The following is a 17,156-nucleotide window of genomic DNA, read 5'->3' as shown; positions in this document are numbered from 1 at the left end:
GTATTTCTAATTTTTCATTGCCATATCTTTTCTTTGTTCTATCTGAGTAGCACATGTGGACATATACCTTGTTGATTTGGCAAATTACATCCATAGAAATCCTTTCACCTAAGTTGCATTGCTATCTCAATGATAAAACTAGTTTACTCTTGGTCATAATTTTCACAGCAGTATGTTCAGTCTCTACCTCTTCTTTGACAGTTTAAATCACGTGATAAATTCTGATTCCTTGCTTAGGAGTCCATTTAGACAAAGTTTCACATGAAGAAATACTATGTCTTTAAACTGCTGATAACAGTGACAAAGGTCCAATCCTGATATAATCAAACAACATGGAGTTTGACTTTATTTGAAATGTAAATGTAACCTTTTAGTGCTCTACTATATAACTCACTATATGCTAGTGTTATCCAATGAAGTCTACAATCCTTTAAATGCCTTACAGTTGTTAACAGGAGTGCAGGTGCTAGTTGTATCTGTCAATGTACTGAATTACTCATTTTGAATGACAGACCTAATTGAATCAAGAAAATGCAATTGAATGAAAGACTCAGTAATCCAGAAAGAGAAATCAATAATGGTATTACAGGTTTCAACTAAATAAGCTCTGAATTAGAGGAAGTAAAATTTGTCATCATGGTCACTGAAGAAAAATAAAAATACTGAATAAGTGGATAGTTTGGTAAAGTGGGTCCATACCAAATCAAATACAAAAAGGTTTAATAATAAAGAATACAGCCCATACATAGATAGTCACACAATATATTCTGTAATGTGTTGCTGCACTAAATTACATTTGTTTGGTTGCCTGCATTTTCTGTCATTTGTTGCATCCAAAACTAGGTGCTGAACAGATTGTCTACCATGTAACACTGGGAAAGTTAAGTGGTTTTAAAACCTGTGTTATTATATGGGATTTAAATGTAGGAATATCTCAGTGTTTTATTTTTATTTATTTTTTGATATTTATTCTTTTCTTTGTTGGGGTTAACATAACTTTTTCTTACCTATTATTATGTAGAGTGGTGCTTCGGCAGTAACAAGCAAATGTTAGAATAACTCTTAGTACATACATAGAAAGCAGACTTCAGGAGTAATATGAAGGTTGTGTTTGGATTTATTTGAAGAAAACAAATGATAAGTTAGCTAAGTCATGTTTTCTTTTACGTTTCTAAAAGACATCTGTAGGCATATATACAGAATTAAATTGCATATAGTTAGGAATATAACAGATTTCAGGGAGCAGAATTGTTATGAGAATTATTCTGATAGGCGCTATGACGATGAATCCACCCTGACAGGTAAAGCCTCAGATTGTTACCAGTTTAGCAGCTTCCCTAGTGAGTTGTTCAAGGAAGAATAACTGAGGATTGTTTCTTGCTTATAACTTTTATGAAGCCTGAAATCTGAAAGGTGTTTCTCAAGGGAACATATTTTATTTAAGACAGAGTGGTCAAGACTGCGGTCCAGTTACTTATATTTCTATTTAACTGAGTTCTTTTAAAATTGACTGCTAGTTACGCAGTGCTAATACCTTTCTGAAAGAAAATGCACCAAGTATATTACTCTTTAGAATTTGGAGAGTTTTTTTGTTGTTGCTCATTACATAATGGTTTAATTGATCTCACTGTAAAGAACAGAGAGAAAGGACAGGAACGAGCTTTCATTACCTTGCAGTTTCTAGCCTGATAAATGGTTTCTTTTTCTATTTTATTAGTATTTTAATTACATTTTTACATATTACACACTTTATTAGTGAAGTTGTAAAGGTGGACTTAAAGTGAGGAAACATTATTTCCATAGACCTTAGTACAGCCAAATAAGTCCTAAAAGTTTTTTTTTTTTAAGTAAACTTTTAAACATAAAATTTGGTACTCTTTTGTAGTAATCTGGAATTTGTATACTTAACATACACTTTTCTAAACTTTTGTAAATAGTTTTAACATTTTACAAATTCTTTTTTTGTTTGTTTGGTTTTTTTTGTTTTGAAGTCTAGGCTTAGGCCAACCAGAGCAGTCTTACCTGCTCCTTGAGCCTTTCAAACAGTTTTCATGGGTTTATGAAACAAGACTTTGCTTTATAAAGCCATATTGCATTTATTCATATTATCCATTTATTCATTTATGCATTTTTTCATGTTACTCATTAATTTTGTTCTCTATTATACTTTCAATATATTTGCACTGTAAAGAAGTCAAGCTTAACAGTCTGCAGTTGTCCAGGTCTTCCTGAAAATGTCCTTGTAAATATCAATGTAATTTCTGCTGTCTTCCTTTACTTGGATGTAAAGATCCTTTTCAGTAAGAACTTGAGTGCAATAACAAGTACTAATGTTATTTTATCCTCACTTTTCTTTGAAACTTAGAGTGTTTGAAGTGTGCATATTCTTTTGTTACTTCTCATTATTGCCTTTGTTCTTGAAATTCTTCTGACACCCCCTGAGTCTGTTTGTGTCTCTGTCCTACTTTGGGACCTGCTTTCTCATGCTGTGACCTTTGTTTTCCTTGGGTGCACCTTTTCACTGTGATCTTTCACTGACTGACCCGACAGATTGTGTTCCTTCTTTTGTTCTCTTCCAGGAAAAATATATGTTAATTACGGATGCTTTTTGCAAGTTGACTCCCAAACTTTTTTTCCTTCCTATTTTTGTTAGTCATCTTTAGTACAGTTTTATGTACGATCAGTTAATGTTTTGATCCACAACTTCCACAGCCCACTCTAGCATAGTTGCATAACTACTATCTGAGACTGGAGTAAAACCAATAGTTTTGGTTTTTATTATTATGCAAATCTAGGCATTTTCATGTAATGAGTTTCATAGAAGTTCCAAGAGAATAGTACTTAATTTCAACTCTTCATTCAAGTAAGAGAAAGGAGGAAATATTGTTCCTTCCTCCTATTACTGTTTTTAAGTTATTGTTGATGCAAGGTATGTTATATGATGGAGTAAGATAAGAACAGTGGCTGTCATAGCAGCTTGTTTCACAAGAGGTATCGGGTGGATTAGTACAGTTGTTCCAACCATGCCATGCCATGGCATCCTCCATTGAGCAGCCTTGATCTCTTGGCATCTTGGAAAACTGGAGAGATGGAAAGATGCCAAGGCACAGAGTTATGAGGCTCTTGGGGTTCTCTCTCCCAAGTGACTCTGAATACCATAATTTATGGGACTGGTTGGAGAATGCTTGATGCTTAATTGTGTCATTCTAACACTTTCCCCCTAACAATCTGCTGGATTTCACAATCTGCTTGATTTGATTTTCTGAAGAGGCTTACAGTGCTCACACTGATTTATGTTTGTTTATGTTTGTTACATTTCTGTTCTTATAAGTAAGCTCTTCCGTTCTCCTGTAGTGTTGACTAAAGTTCACTACATGTGCTAACTTCACTGACAAGTATGCCTAAACTGTATAACAGTTTGGCTACAATAATATGTAAAACTACTTTCTTGCTTATGTTCCTTGCAGTGGGATACATGTAGGATCATGGTTGTAATCTGTGTTATAATTTTATTTGAGCATTTTCCTCTTGGAAATATGATGCATGCTGTTACTTCTTGCAGTCTGTATCAAAGTGGCTTGGCCATCCAATTCTTCTGATGCCCATATGCTAATTCAGTGTTTTCACAGAATGTTTTCACAGAATTTTTAAGGGTTGGAAGGAACCTCAAGAGATCACCTAGTCCAACCCCTCTGCCAGAGCAGGACCACCTAGAGTAGTGCTTGGAATTGTATGTACTCGGAAGATGACAGACATAGTATAATCCTAATACCACCTTTTATCTGACCACAGCAGAATGTGTCATTGTTTTCTGGATGATAAAAGGTTTTATAAGAGAAAGTATTCAAACTAGATTGCTTTACTTTTTTATATAGTATATTAGGCTAGAAAACTTAATTGACTTGTGATTTTTAAAAACCGTCAAAATGCTGGAAATACTTCAATAACTTATGTCCTGTCCACTCAAGCAACGTGTGAGCAATAAAGAAGGTAAAAACCCCAAATAATGGCTATTGCTGTCCTTATGTATGATTAATAACAAGTTGCCATTATTCTAAAAGCTCACAAATTTGGACAGTGTATTCCTACTGTTCCTGGCTCTGAGTTTTCAGGATTAATCTCTCAATTCTTTGTAAGAGAGGTTACTCACTAGTTTACCTGATGCTCAAGTGCTAGTTCCCATGAAGTTCACATGATGTGTTCTATTACACTCAGTATGTTTAATGAGAGAAGATTTTTTAAAAGAAGGGTAAAAAGCCTATTCTGTTGTTCAGGCTCAGTTTAAATTAATTAGCATTTTGTCATTTTATGTGTATATTCCTCTGTTCACACAGATTTTAGCCTTTAGTGTTTTTATGATGTAACTAACTTTGTGTGTATAGATAAATGTATATTTATATTGATTTTTATGTGTTGACAGATATACTTATTTACTATATGCTAAACTTTGTTTACTAATGGAACTTGGCTATTTTTTATAAAATGACAAAACTCAACAGAATGAGAAAGTATTTCATTTTAATGGCAACTCGTGAGCTAGTGTTTAATATTTATATCTGATGTGGCTGATAAAAAATTTAAGTATCAATTATAAGATTACTGTATATTGAAAATTAGGCATGATGTAATGTCTAATTAGTGGTTTGTTATGTCTTCTTGATTGTGATGTGTACTGAAGTCTAAGAAATAGTTTTCCTCTTTTTTAGGTAGCTTGCATGCAGCTCATCAATGCTCTCGTTACATCTCCTGATGACTTGGATTTTAGGCTTCACATCAGAAATGAATTTATGCGCAGTGGATTGAAAGAGATATTGCCAGTAAGTGTCTTGTAGCCTCTCTTTGCATTACTATTTAAATTACTGGACTATTGGAGCTTGAGAGGGAGAATGGGAGAACAAGTTCTAATTAATTATTCTCAAAGGCATTTCATTAAGTCTAGGCATGAGCAGTTAGATGTGAGAATGAGTCTTAAAATAAGAATGAGAAGGTGAAGTGTGCTCTCTGAACATTATGCTGATTCCTCAGCATTTTAGGACTTTGATTTAGAATATGTGACAGACTGTTTTGCAGACATTTGTTATGCCAGACTGAAGCCAGGTTTACCTTTTGAATATTTAACTTGTGTTCTTGTAATTTTAAAGTTTAAAATAACATAGACTTATAGAAGTCATTAAAAATATAAGGCTTATTTATATATGGAAACACTAATTTTGCTAGTCTTTCTACTCTCTTCTTTGCAGCAACTGAAGTGTATAAAGAATGAAGCACTAGATATTCAGCTGAAAGTGTTCAATGAGCATAAGGAAGAAGACATGATTGAATTCTCTCATCGTTTAGAAGATATTAGATCTGAATTAGAATATCCTTTCAATATCAGCAATAGAGACATGAAAAAAACATAGTGTATAATGGGCAATTTTCTGGTATAATTATGTTTTAAAAACTTACTAGTTAACATTTGACTGAAGTATTTTTCCTCACTATTACTCTCCTTAACACTTTTACTGAAGTAAATGATGTTTACAACATGGTGTGGAATACAGTTAAGGACACCAGTGCTGAAGGATATTTTCTTTCTATTCTCCAACATCTTTTGTTGATAAGAAATGATTATTTTATACGGTATGTTTAATGCTATGTTCAATGTTAACTATGAGGTTTATTGTCATTTAGCTATTGACTATTTCTTCCATAAATGTAATGATAAATGCAGTTTAATCTTTTTCTGCGTTGATTGCAATTTGCAAGTATTCCTTCATGAACTCAAAAGTATCATCTTTGAATAAGAATGTCATCTATATTGTCTTTATCTCTTCTGCTTAGGATACAATTTTATATGTAAATATGAAAAATTATATTTGTGGAGGTCTGACCCTCACTGACTGCAAGTATAAGTGAACTTATTAGGACAGGTGTCTTAGATATAAATCATGGTAGTTTATAGACAAATTTTTAAGTACAGATAATAAATAATTGTGCTGTAAAAGAACTCATCTCTGTTTTCAGTCCACAGTATTTCAAACTAATTGACGAGTGTGTGTCTCAGATAGTGTTACATAGAAGTGGAACAGACCCAGATTTCACATATCGTAAAAGACTAGATGTAAATTTCAGCCATTTAGTAGGTAAGTACCACGTTTGGAAGTGATTACAGTATCATACTTCTTTACAAGTTCCAAAAACCAAGTTAAAGTTGTACATGTGATTAAGAATTTTCCGTTTCCTTTATCTATGCAAGTGTGTGTGTTTGTTTTTTTTTCAAGATATTTGTGTAGATAAAGCAAGATTAGAGGAATGTGAAGAGAGGGCTTCTGAACTTTCCAGAAAAGTAAGTAGTTTTTAAGTTATTTGATCATAAGATGGAAACAGGTGTTTACAGAACAGCTTCATGAAAGATGGAACTGAACATAGCCTATTAATTCTGTGTTGAAGTGGGAATTTGTTTCTTTTGGACCAGGAAAGAGAAAACTAGTGCAGTTAACATTAATTGAGATTTTTCCTACTATTTATTTTAAGGTTTCATGTAGAAATCTACCAAAAATCAGATGAGTACTTTAATTGAACACTTATTCTTCAACAGGATAAACAGTGTGGGAATAAGAATCAACTGATTTATACCTACAGACTCTGTATTACTGTACATCCATTTTTTTTAAACTGTTTTAATTCCAACTTAAGATATGTTAGGTACTCTATATAATTTCATATATTAGACTTGTAGTGGTAACAGAGGTGGCACTTTCACTTGGTGGGTATGTGGAAGTTAGATTACTGAGTGTGTTGTATATGTATTTACTGTTGTTAATGTGAGTTTTAACAAACACAAAAGGAAAAGTTGCAATCAGAAAGAACTATGCAGAACTGACTAGCTTCAAAGTTTTTTTTTTCTTTGTTCTTTTTTCTTAGTTTGAAAAAGATTTTATAGTTCATCAAGAGACCCAGGCCTTGCTGCAAAAGAAAGAAGAAAGAATCATTGAACTTGAAGCAGAATTACAAGCTTTTAAAAAACAGGTATAACACATAATGACTGTATGAGGATTTTTTAATTTAATTTTTTTGTTTATTGTTATTGACTGTTGATTGCCTTTATTCCTGTTTTATACAAAGAATTGTAGTGTGACATTAATTAGCTGTTTCGGTTCCCTGATGATCCTTTTTGTGCCTTAGCTCTGTTAATTAAACTAGTTTCTAGTGTTTCATTTGGGTTTTGCTTTCAGTGTCATATATTTCCAAAGTAATTAACCACATAGGGTAATAAGTCTTATGCTTTTAGATTAGCATTCATCGCTGTGATCTTTATCCCTCCACAGGAAATTATTCATTATACAGTTTGCTTTGCTGAAGACTTACCATGGATATCCAGCAGTGAAAGAAATAAACTGTGGCTGGATAAGAACATTTCCTGTTAATTTTTCAATTTTCAACCATAAATAGATATTTTAAAAAGAGATGGAGAGGAATAGTGTAAATTTTTGAGAGTAATACTTGAGTTAACTTGTAACTGCTTCAACTCTGAAATCTGTGTGAGGAGACTGTGTGACCAAGGTATTTTTTCATGTCTCTTACTTCCTGGAATAGAAACACAGTCTAAAAATGGCTAAAGTAAGACAGCATTGGGAAGACAAACATATAGGAAGGTGATAAAGTATGTGTTTTGATCATAGAGGTTTTTTTATACTTTAGAGCTTCAAATAATAGAAATATATATTTTTTTAGATTTACTAAAGTGCTAATAAACCTATCTTGATACAGTATAGATATCCTTTCTGTATAGAATGGGAAGTCAGTGTGTAGGGCAGTTGTATTTTTGGACAGAGTGTTTTTCATCATTACTTTGTGGTTTCAGTTTTGAACATTAGAGACTGGGATGTTGGTTTTGTTTTTTTAATTTGAGTTAAACTGTGGTAGCCTAGATTAAACTTCATTAAGATACCTATCAGAGCCTTCTTAGATCATCATCAGTGGTATAAGTGGGATACAGCATTTCAGCTTGCCATTTTTGGTGTACACCCCTTGGTCTGAATATCCACTTCAAATGTTGAGACCTCGTATTATGGAATCAAAAGCACCTGACATCATTATATATATTATATATATTTAATTGTCCTATGCAAGAAAGATGGCACTGACATTCAATTGGCTTGCTGGTTTTTCTCTATAAACTGTGATTAGGTATTTTGTTGATTAAAAAATGTAAAACTGAGTATTTTCCTTATCAGTATGGTTCCTTGCCTCCTGGTTTTCTACCATCGTCAACACATGGAGATGCATCTGTTGTTTCACTGGAAGCTGCAAAACCAACTCAACTTCTGCCTCCTCCTCCACCACCGCTGCCTTCTAATGGAGCAATACCACCACCACCGCCTCCCCCTCCTCCTCCACCACTTTTGAATGGCTTGGGAACTCCTCTGGCTTTTGGTGGTGCTCCTCCACCACCACCTCTGCCAGGCCTACCTGGAGCACAGTGGTCTCCACCTTCATGTATTTTGCCCTTTGGGATGAAACCTAAAAAAGAATTCAAACCAGAGGTTACCATGAAGAGACTCAACTGGTCCAAGGTAGTACTTACTAATGGCAAATACTTCATGTAAAATCGTACACAGAGCTTAGGAGTAAACAGATTATCGGGAGTAAGACTATACAGACCAATTGATACGTTAGTTAAAATTGTCTAAGGTATGAATACTTTCTGGCTTTAGTTTTCATTGTTTGCTGAAAATTGCATTTCAATGACTTATTAATCATCTGGGCAAGTATCTGTTGACTTTGAGATGCCTGGAAAATTCAGTTCTGGCCTAGAATATTACAACCTTGATACCAGCATGCTTTCTGCATCCCTCTAAGCCTTGTTTTTTATCAAACTTCACATTGGATCAGCCACTGCACTGTACTGATACCTGTACAGTCTTGCATCTATTTAGCCCAGACTGTGGGAAGAAGCATTTCACGCATTTCCATTTGTCCTTAGTGTAAGTGTACTTACATAAAAGTAATGATTGAAAAAATACAGTCTGTTTATCTTTTTTTTTTTCTCTGTTGTGATAGGATCAAGTGTGTCAGGACTATAAGTCTGTTGACTTTTGGAAACTACAATTATTTAGACCAAAGTCAGACTTAAAAAACATAAGGTACCCAATAACGAGTTAAACCATTTGTGTTTGAGATTTTGAAGTTTACTTGAGTTTTGAATGTAGACCAAAGGTAATCTGATTCATTTAGACCTTGGATAACAGATAATGTTATCTGTATTGCTTTGTATTGTTAGAATCATTTTATCCAAAAGCACTTAATGTAAGCATTATTATCTTCGATCAGATTAACAATTCTAAAGATGAGTTATATACTAAAAGTTCGCGTGTAACAGACGTCTCAATTATTTTGTTTGTTTTACACTCTACAGATCGCAGTCTGTGCATAGTATCAAAATAACTTAAAATTGTTTTTTGTCTTGTTTGTAGATCAGGCCTCAGGAAATGACAGAATCTTGTTTTTGGGTTAAGGCCAAAGAGGACAAGTACGAGAACGCTGACATGCTTTGCAAATTGGAACTTACATTTTGTTGTCAAAAAAGGGGTAAGTAATGATTGCCTTAATTTTGGCTTTTAGAGATATCTTTAAAATTCTTGGTGCTTAAATATATTTTATGAAAGATTCAGAACGTAACATTCGTGCTCTTTTTCTTTCAAGTGAATTGAGTGAGGAAAAAAATTTTAAAAAGGATTAATTCCTTTTTAAATTGAGAAGGATTTCTTATCTTTTTAGGTTATTTTACAAATTTCACTTCAAAATTTTTACTTACAAGTTTCTCCTTTTTTTCTTCGCTATATTTTTGTGTATTGTCCAATTAATTTTTTTACCATAACCAATAATTTTATTATGTTTTTGTCAAAGCAATTGTTTTATGCTCTAGCAGTACTGAGTATTACAGTTTATTACTGTTGATAATATTGAAAGTGCTATACAAAGATAAAAAGGTAAGAAAACTTCACAGACCATAGACATTTTTCTTTGAGACTATTAGAATAAGATTAAAAGATAATTGTGGTGCCTCTTTAATCTTAGGAGAATTCCCAAGTATATTTCCATAATTAATAGCCTGGAAGGTTGAAAAGACAGTTGAGGAAATACTGTTTCCTATGTGTAATTAAACAGTAAAATTTGGGAGACAAGATGATGTTCAGGCAAAGCATGTTGATGGCTCAGAAGAGGATTGTGAATCTCCACAGACAGCAAGAATATCAGAGTTAACAGGATTAACATCTCCACAAAGTCTAACTGAATGAACTATTAGGTGCTGATAAAACCTAATAGAAGAGAGTTATCTAATCTACGGTTGAAAAGTGAGTGAAATACATTCTTACACTAAATGGGGAGAAAGGAGTGGCATGATTAAAAGACTAGCATGCAGGGATGTGTATGTTTTTTTACAGGTGGAGCTTATTGATTAATGGTTTTGTGGTTTTTTTAAGTTTTGAAATCTCTCTCATCTCACATAGGTGATACAAATGTGTCATCCTTTTAATTTTTTAAAGGAAAATTTTATTTAGAACAGCAAGTAAGTGTCTAAAGGGCAACTTAATACTAAATTTCATCTTTATACAAGAGAGTGGTTTCCAAAAATTTGAATGAATGCTTAAATACATACCTAGACACCAGTGAGCGTCTTGGTGTCTCTTATGAACTGCATGAATTCTAGTATGAAGAAAAGCAAAGTAAATGCTTTTGTTCTTATGGCCATGGAAAGAATGAATACTTCTTTGTAGCTTATACGTAACGTACTGATATAACAAAACTTTCTAAAGAACTTGGAGACATCTAGTTTTCTTCACTTCTCATTCTTGAAGAGATTGAACACCATGCTTTTTAAAGTGGAATCAGCTATTCACTAGAAGCTGTTCACTAGACTCAATTTGGGAACAGTCCTTGACTATTACTAAAGTTTTGTCTCTGAAACCAGAAACATGAGTAATTCAAAATTATTCTGCAGCCAAATGCAAAGAATGAACTGGTTTTTCCACAGTTGAAGAATCTGCTTATGCACTCTTTTCATGGATGTCATTGTGGAAGAAGAGGTATCTAGCTGTGGAAGCAGGGGCCAGAATGTTCAATGATGCTTTAAGTGAATTTTATTCTGATTAAGTAAAATCAAATTGAAGTACTCAAATATTCATTTGGTGCATTTTGCCAGATGATATGCCAAAAGTATTTCAGTGTTGATCAAGAAGAGGAAGTCTTAAGTCTATGTAAATAATCCATTGAGGAAATTCTACTAGAAGCAATACAGAACAGTATAGAAGAGGTTTTAAGCTTTAGCAGATGTTTGTATAGAAGTTACAAATTATGTTGGTTCTGAATGAGTATTTAAGCAATTTGAATAACTGAAGATGTTATGGAGGTGTGAAAGAAACATTACTGCAAGAATAAAGAAGTATAAGAGGGTTTAGCTTCAGAGTGTAGGAAAAATAGTGAGTAGTAATATGTAGCAAAGACTATACATGAAGGAAAAAACCCACTCTTGTTGAGGATGCCAGGAAATATGTGAGAGACATGTCCTTGAATCCTGGAATTCTTTAGTTTGGAAGGGACTTCTGAAGGTTGTCTAGTTCAGTCACCTTCATACATATGCTAGACTGGTTCTTTTGATTTGATGCTTTGTCCAATTGACATCCCTCAAATGGGACAACCTATTCCTATGTTTGTCACCACTGGGGTGAAATTTTTTTCATAATGTGTTCTTGGCATATCACTTGTTGCAAGTTGTGATTATTGTCTCTTACTTGTTATGCACTTCTGAGAAGAATCCAGTTCCCTTTTATTTGTAGTCTTCTGCTAGGTAGTTTGAGACAGCAGTGGGAGTTCCTGTGCCTTCTATCCTTCTCAAGACCACGACTTCTCTCAGACTTTCAGTCTACATTTTATGTTTCAGCCCTTTAATCATCTTGATGATTTTTTTTCTGTACTTGTTCCAGTATATTTTTCTTGAAATAAGGAACCTCAAACAGAAAAATTACTCCAGATACTTCCCTCTGAGAGAGAAAGGGAGTAGAGGAAAAGAGTCACTTTTTTAACCGGCTGGTAATGGTCTTAGTAACTTAGTGGAGAAAATGTTTTCACTGTGCCACTTGTTTACTAATAATAATGATTACCATCATCAGACCATGTAAATGTTATAAGTGGCATAGAGTATTTTTCTCTTATTGTTTTTACTTGTTTTAAAGCTAGAGTTTTTTTAGCTTTCTAGAAATTCAACCATTTTGTGAAAGCAATGTTCCATAAAAATTAAAACTTTTGCGCATCAATTGCTGATGGCATTCATGTAGCAACTTAGCAAAGAAATTGGAATTTAGTTATTGATTTGAAAGTTATTCTCGTCTCAGAATAAAGTTGGACTCTTGAAGAAATTTAAGATTGTATATATGAAAGAAGCAGACAAGGGCATAATGGAAAAACAACTTCTTTGTCATGAAACTATATAGATTTTCTGCTCACAAGGAAGTGTTGGAAGAGAATATTAGGTCAGAATCTGGAAATATACGTCACTGTGTGTATACTTGAGAAAAGATTTGACTGTGACTAAAAAGTGTACATATATTTAAAATACTTGCAAGAAAACATCAGAGTTTATTTTGAGGTACCCCATGAAACAAACAAAAGTTTCTGGAACCCTCAAATCATTAGCTATTGTCAGACAAGAAAGTAAGGAGTGAAATAGCTGTCTTAAAAGACTTCAGCATGGAAGTAGAGTTTGCTTCATGGCCCTCTCTGTGGCTGGGGTGGGGGGAGGTGGGGAGAAAAAAAGAGAAATTCTGAAAATATGGTGATGAATGTGAATAGTTTGCATGAACAATCCTTGGTTTTCTGATAACTTTTCTTTTTGAAGACAAAAAGAACATTTGGTGTGAAGGGTAGTTAGAGACTTCAAAGAGAAAGAAATAATAAGAAATATCAAGTGTTTAAGATTTATCTGAATTATACTTGTGGTTGCACATCAGTGAAGGAAATCTGTGAAAAGCTTTTTTTGGCAACAATGATATCAAAGGAATCTCTTACTATTTTTCTTTGAAAAAGGGTAACTGCTAAGTGAAATACTCAGTTGAAAAGCTCAAACAGGAAGGCCTGTCCATATGAAGATAACAAGAAAACTTCTTAAATGTAACTAGATAAGTGTAAGGAAGAGGAGTTTCCTTTTTTGGGAAGTGAGGAGAATGGATTTTAAGTAGTGATAAGACTGGCATAGTGATTTTTTTAGGTAACATCTCTTACTACAGGTCTCGGAGAGCTTGTGGAATCACTGGTCACATCCAGCAGGGCATTTATTAGACTCATAGTCATGGACATAAGAGTGCCTGTTTTCTTCGAGTAGCATCAAGGTACTATGTTTAAGACTTAGAATGCTCAAATAAGGTCAGTTTTTCTATGCAAATGCTTGAAGGGAGAAAAAGAATAAATCATCTAAAAGAAATATACTGAGTTTGAGATACTTTTAGTAATACTCATATTGAAGATATAGCAATGATGTGGAGGAACTCTGTTAATAAATGTTCTTAATGTAGTGAGACTGTAGTAGTTAGGCTTAATGGGGGATATGTGATTAGGATAATTCAAGAGACAACCAGCTACGTGTTGCTTAAAGTCATCCTTTAAGATTTAGGAGGTTGTGTGCAGTGTACAGGAAAGCAACCTCTAACTGGAAATACATTTTTGGAAGTGTTTAAAATAAAAATGACAATTTATTTCATATATGTCTCATTTCATATTCTGAAACACATGCTTTATAATTAGTATGCTGTGTTTATAAATATCCTACTAACAAGTTGATTTGACTTGATCCAATTAATGTTTTCTTTTTTACATACTGTTAGATACATAAATGTAAGTCCAAATGAGGATTAAAAATTGCAGATCAAACGTACGAGAAACCACTTCTAAATTCTTCAGTATTTTTATCAGTTAAAAGGAAGTGACATAGACAATTAGAAATTTACTCTTCTTTCCTTTCTAGATATCAAAGGGAACTGATCTAATAAACTCAAGAGAAAAAGATTACGTGATCTGTCTCCCCCTCCTTTTTTTTTTAATCAGCTGGGAAAGATTTTCATCCTAATCTTATTGGAGATGGCAGTGTCTGATCGCATCACTCCAGAGCTCCTGCCAGACTTGATTATTCAGAAATAAAACACTTCTGTGGGAGTGCTATCTCTGTTGACACTTGTCTTGAAAAGGTCAATATAGTTCTCTCTAATTCCTTCAAGGCCTAAACCGCTTTGGAGCCAACCAAATCTCAAACATTTTAAACCAGAAAAGAGAGTAAATGCTAGCAAGAAGGTAAAACCAGCAATATACATTAGTTTAGTGCTGTATTTGACTCATCACAGCCTGCCTACCCAGCATAAGCAATAGAACTTGTGGTCAGCCACCTGAAGGATAGGGTAGAGCCCAGCATTCTCATACTTTCCTTTTCTGGAGGAGGATTTACAGAGAAGTTACTCCAAACAGTGCTGCTTATAGTCTTATTATTAAAAAAATAAGACTGCCAACAATACAGTCTAGTAACTTCTGCTAATAATATAGCACTCAGTAACTTGAGTTGCCTTTTTTATATACCTATGAGTAGAAGTAAACCTGCTATGTGTTTGTTTGTCTGCCTTGCAGTATCACCTTAAATTAACTATCCTTTAAATCAAAACTATCCTAAGAGATTTTTTTGCATCTAAAATGGAAATGGAAATAAAAGTTTCTTTCTGAGGTATGCAGAAGTGAGTTACAGGCATTTACAAAGGACAGAACCCAATCACTTCTATAAAGCACTGAAATGTCAGAAGCATCTTGCAATTTTGATATGTCGTATTTCCATTGAGGAAAGGGATGATAAATTTACTCTTGCATCAGTAGTAAATATATTAGTGGTTTCTGTTCTATACAGATAGAATACTCTCTGCTGCTATCTTGCTCAGATATTTGTATCAAATCTCATTTCTTATGTTTAGATTGATATATAAGAATGAATGAATGAATATAGTTCTGTGGTAGGTTGACTTTGGCTGACTGCCAGATACTCACCCAACTGCTCTTTAATAAAATGGAAAAGCTCATGTGTTGAGTTAAAGACATGGAAATCACTTACTGATTACTGTCACAGGCAAAACAGACTTAATTTGGCGAAAATTAATTTAACATTTATTTTTTTGAACTACCACAGAGAGGAGAAACCTTCAGTTGGTCAGACTGTTAGAAGTTGGATTTGACTAACTCCTAAAGCCTGACTTTCAGATCCAGATAACTCCACAAATACAGGTCAAACAAAAATGGAAAACCCAAAGAGGACATTGACATACCAGTGGTTGGAACAGTCTGTCAATAGCATTTGTTTTGTTTGAGCTTATAAAATATGGCATCGTTTTCCCTTCAATCACTTTCTTCCACAATTTCTTAGGATTAATTTTTCCTTGAATGACTAATAAGTGAATGACTGTGTCACCTTATTATGAGTATGTCAGGATCATCAGTAACATCAAATCACTATTCTGGTTGAACTGTAGAAAAGCAGCAGTCTGTCAGGAGATATTATCAATAGTTTTGGAAAAATTAGATGCTAGAAAGGGTATTTTGACTTATATGTGTGGTTAGGAAATGGTTTGCAGGAAAGTGAACGGATATTGTTTAAGGATTTGTTACAACATCTGTAAATAATGACCTTAGCACAGTACTAATTGCACTTTTATTTTACTTTATTTTAACCTTTTTTTTTTTTTTTTACTTTATGGCAGAGTTTCAGTATGTGTTATGATTAGGTGATCGGTTTTTGCCTTCTACACACAGACTATTTATTATTTCCCGTGAGCTTCAAAACACATTGAGTGCTATCCTTTCTCCTCAGTGAAGTGCCTTGAAGGAGTAGTTCATGCAGTTCACCTTTACCTTTTTCTTTCAAACAAGTGATTCCTTTTTTTTTCATAGTTGATTTGTGTCCAAAATGGAATATTAGTCTGCAGTCAACTCGTTTTTTGATGAAAATATGACAGTATATTCAGGCTAACAAAAGCACTCTGTTCCCATTTCAGAACACTGTGGTAGGAAAAACCTTTGAGGGCTTGATGTTTTAGAAGCAACAAGAGTGTTCCTTTATTGATTTCTAGTAGAGAATGTTTTTACAATGTGAATAAGTAAAATCTTAGAGGAGACAGATATTATTTTCATATATCCAGAGAGGAAAAGAAGTCTGCTCAGTATCATAAGTCCCAAACTGTAAATGGAATGAAAAAACAGTTTGGAACTTAAAGTACAAGTTGAAGGAGGTTGTCACAGTGCCTCTGCTCGGCTTAACCATTTCATTTATTTTAATGGCAAGCACTCACTTTTAACAGCTTTTATGTTTGTTCTTATACCAGCAAGGATCTTGCAAGAATGAATTTGCTAGTGTTTGTCTGACACACAAGGTATAAAACTCCATACACCTACTGCAAACCTATTTTCATGGATTTTACCTCCTTTTTAGTTTTTCACATGTTCATGCCCTAAGTGCTTTTGATGAATCTCTAATCAATTATTACAAGCATTTATATTTGAGTAAAGGTAATGTTATATTGGAGTGCAATAAAATCTTCATTACAACAGTGCTTTTCTTGTAGCTTTTTTTTTCTTTGTGAGCTGAGAAAAATAATTAAAATGCAAGAAAAGAAATGTTTAACAAACCTTATTTGGCAAACCTTCAAAGTCACTGTTGATGAAAACTATTAGCATTTGAATGTCTGTGAGCACTACTTTTTGTCCTTTAGAAAATCTACCATTTAGTTTCTCAGTGAATGGTTTGATTCAGAGAAAATTCATTTCAAGGACAATTCATTAAAAAAAAAAAATCCCCCAAAATCAAACAAGGAGATTATGTGTTAATGGAGCAGTGACTTACAATTAGGCAGCTGTTAAGACTACATGGGTAGACACTGGTATGCCAGCCAGAATATAGCAGTATATTTGGCAGAGCCTTTGGTTCTGTTTGCATTTCATCTGGTTTTACTGGAACAACAATTTAGTTATACACAAAAAGTGGTGATAGACATCATCTTTCCTTACTCACTGTGATTACATATACGTCTTTACCTGCCGAGTCCATGTAAATATGACCTAACTGTATGTAATACGTAACTTCTTTTCTTAAT

General features: G+C 33.7%; 1 protein-coding gene across 1 annotated transcript in view; it reads left to right on the top strand.

Annotated features, from left to right (window-relative positions):
• Positions 1–17,156, top strand: part of DIAPH3 (diaphanous related formin 3) — a 229,055-nt gene that overhangs the window by 52,651 nt on the left and 159,248 nt on the right. Inside the window, exons 10-17 of the mRNA XM_062020493.1 lie at positions 4,707–4,817; positions 5,241–5,359; positions 5,506–5,622; positions 6,007–6,125; positions 6,264–6,328; positions 6,907–7,011; positions 8,220–8,558; positions 9,459–9,573. Of these exons, the coding sequence (XP_061876477.1) occupies positions 4,707–4,817; positions 5,241–5,359; positions 5,506–5,622; positions 6,007–6,125; positions 6,264–6,328; positions 6,907–7,011; positions 8,220–8,558; positions 9,459–9,573 (1,090 nt within the window). The remainder of the gene's footprint in view (positions 1–4,706; positions 4,818–5,240; positions 5,360–5,505; positions 5,623–6,006; positions 6,126–6,263; positions 6,329–6,906; positions 7,012–8,219; positions 8,559–9,458; positions 9,574–17,156) is intronic.

The sequence above is a fragment of the Colius striatus genome, chromosome 1 (genome assembly GCF_028858725.1).
Source record: "Colius striatus isolate bColStr4 chromosome 1, bColStr4.1.hap1, whole genome shotgun sequence".
NCBI classification, from domain to species: domain Eukaryota; kingdom Metazoa; phylum Chordata; class Aves; order Coliiformes; family Coliidae; genus Colius; species Colius striatus.
The sequence above is the reverse complement of the archived record's forward strand: the minus strand, read 5'-3'. Positions and strand labels throughout refer to the sequence as shown.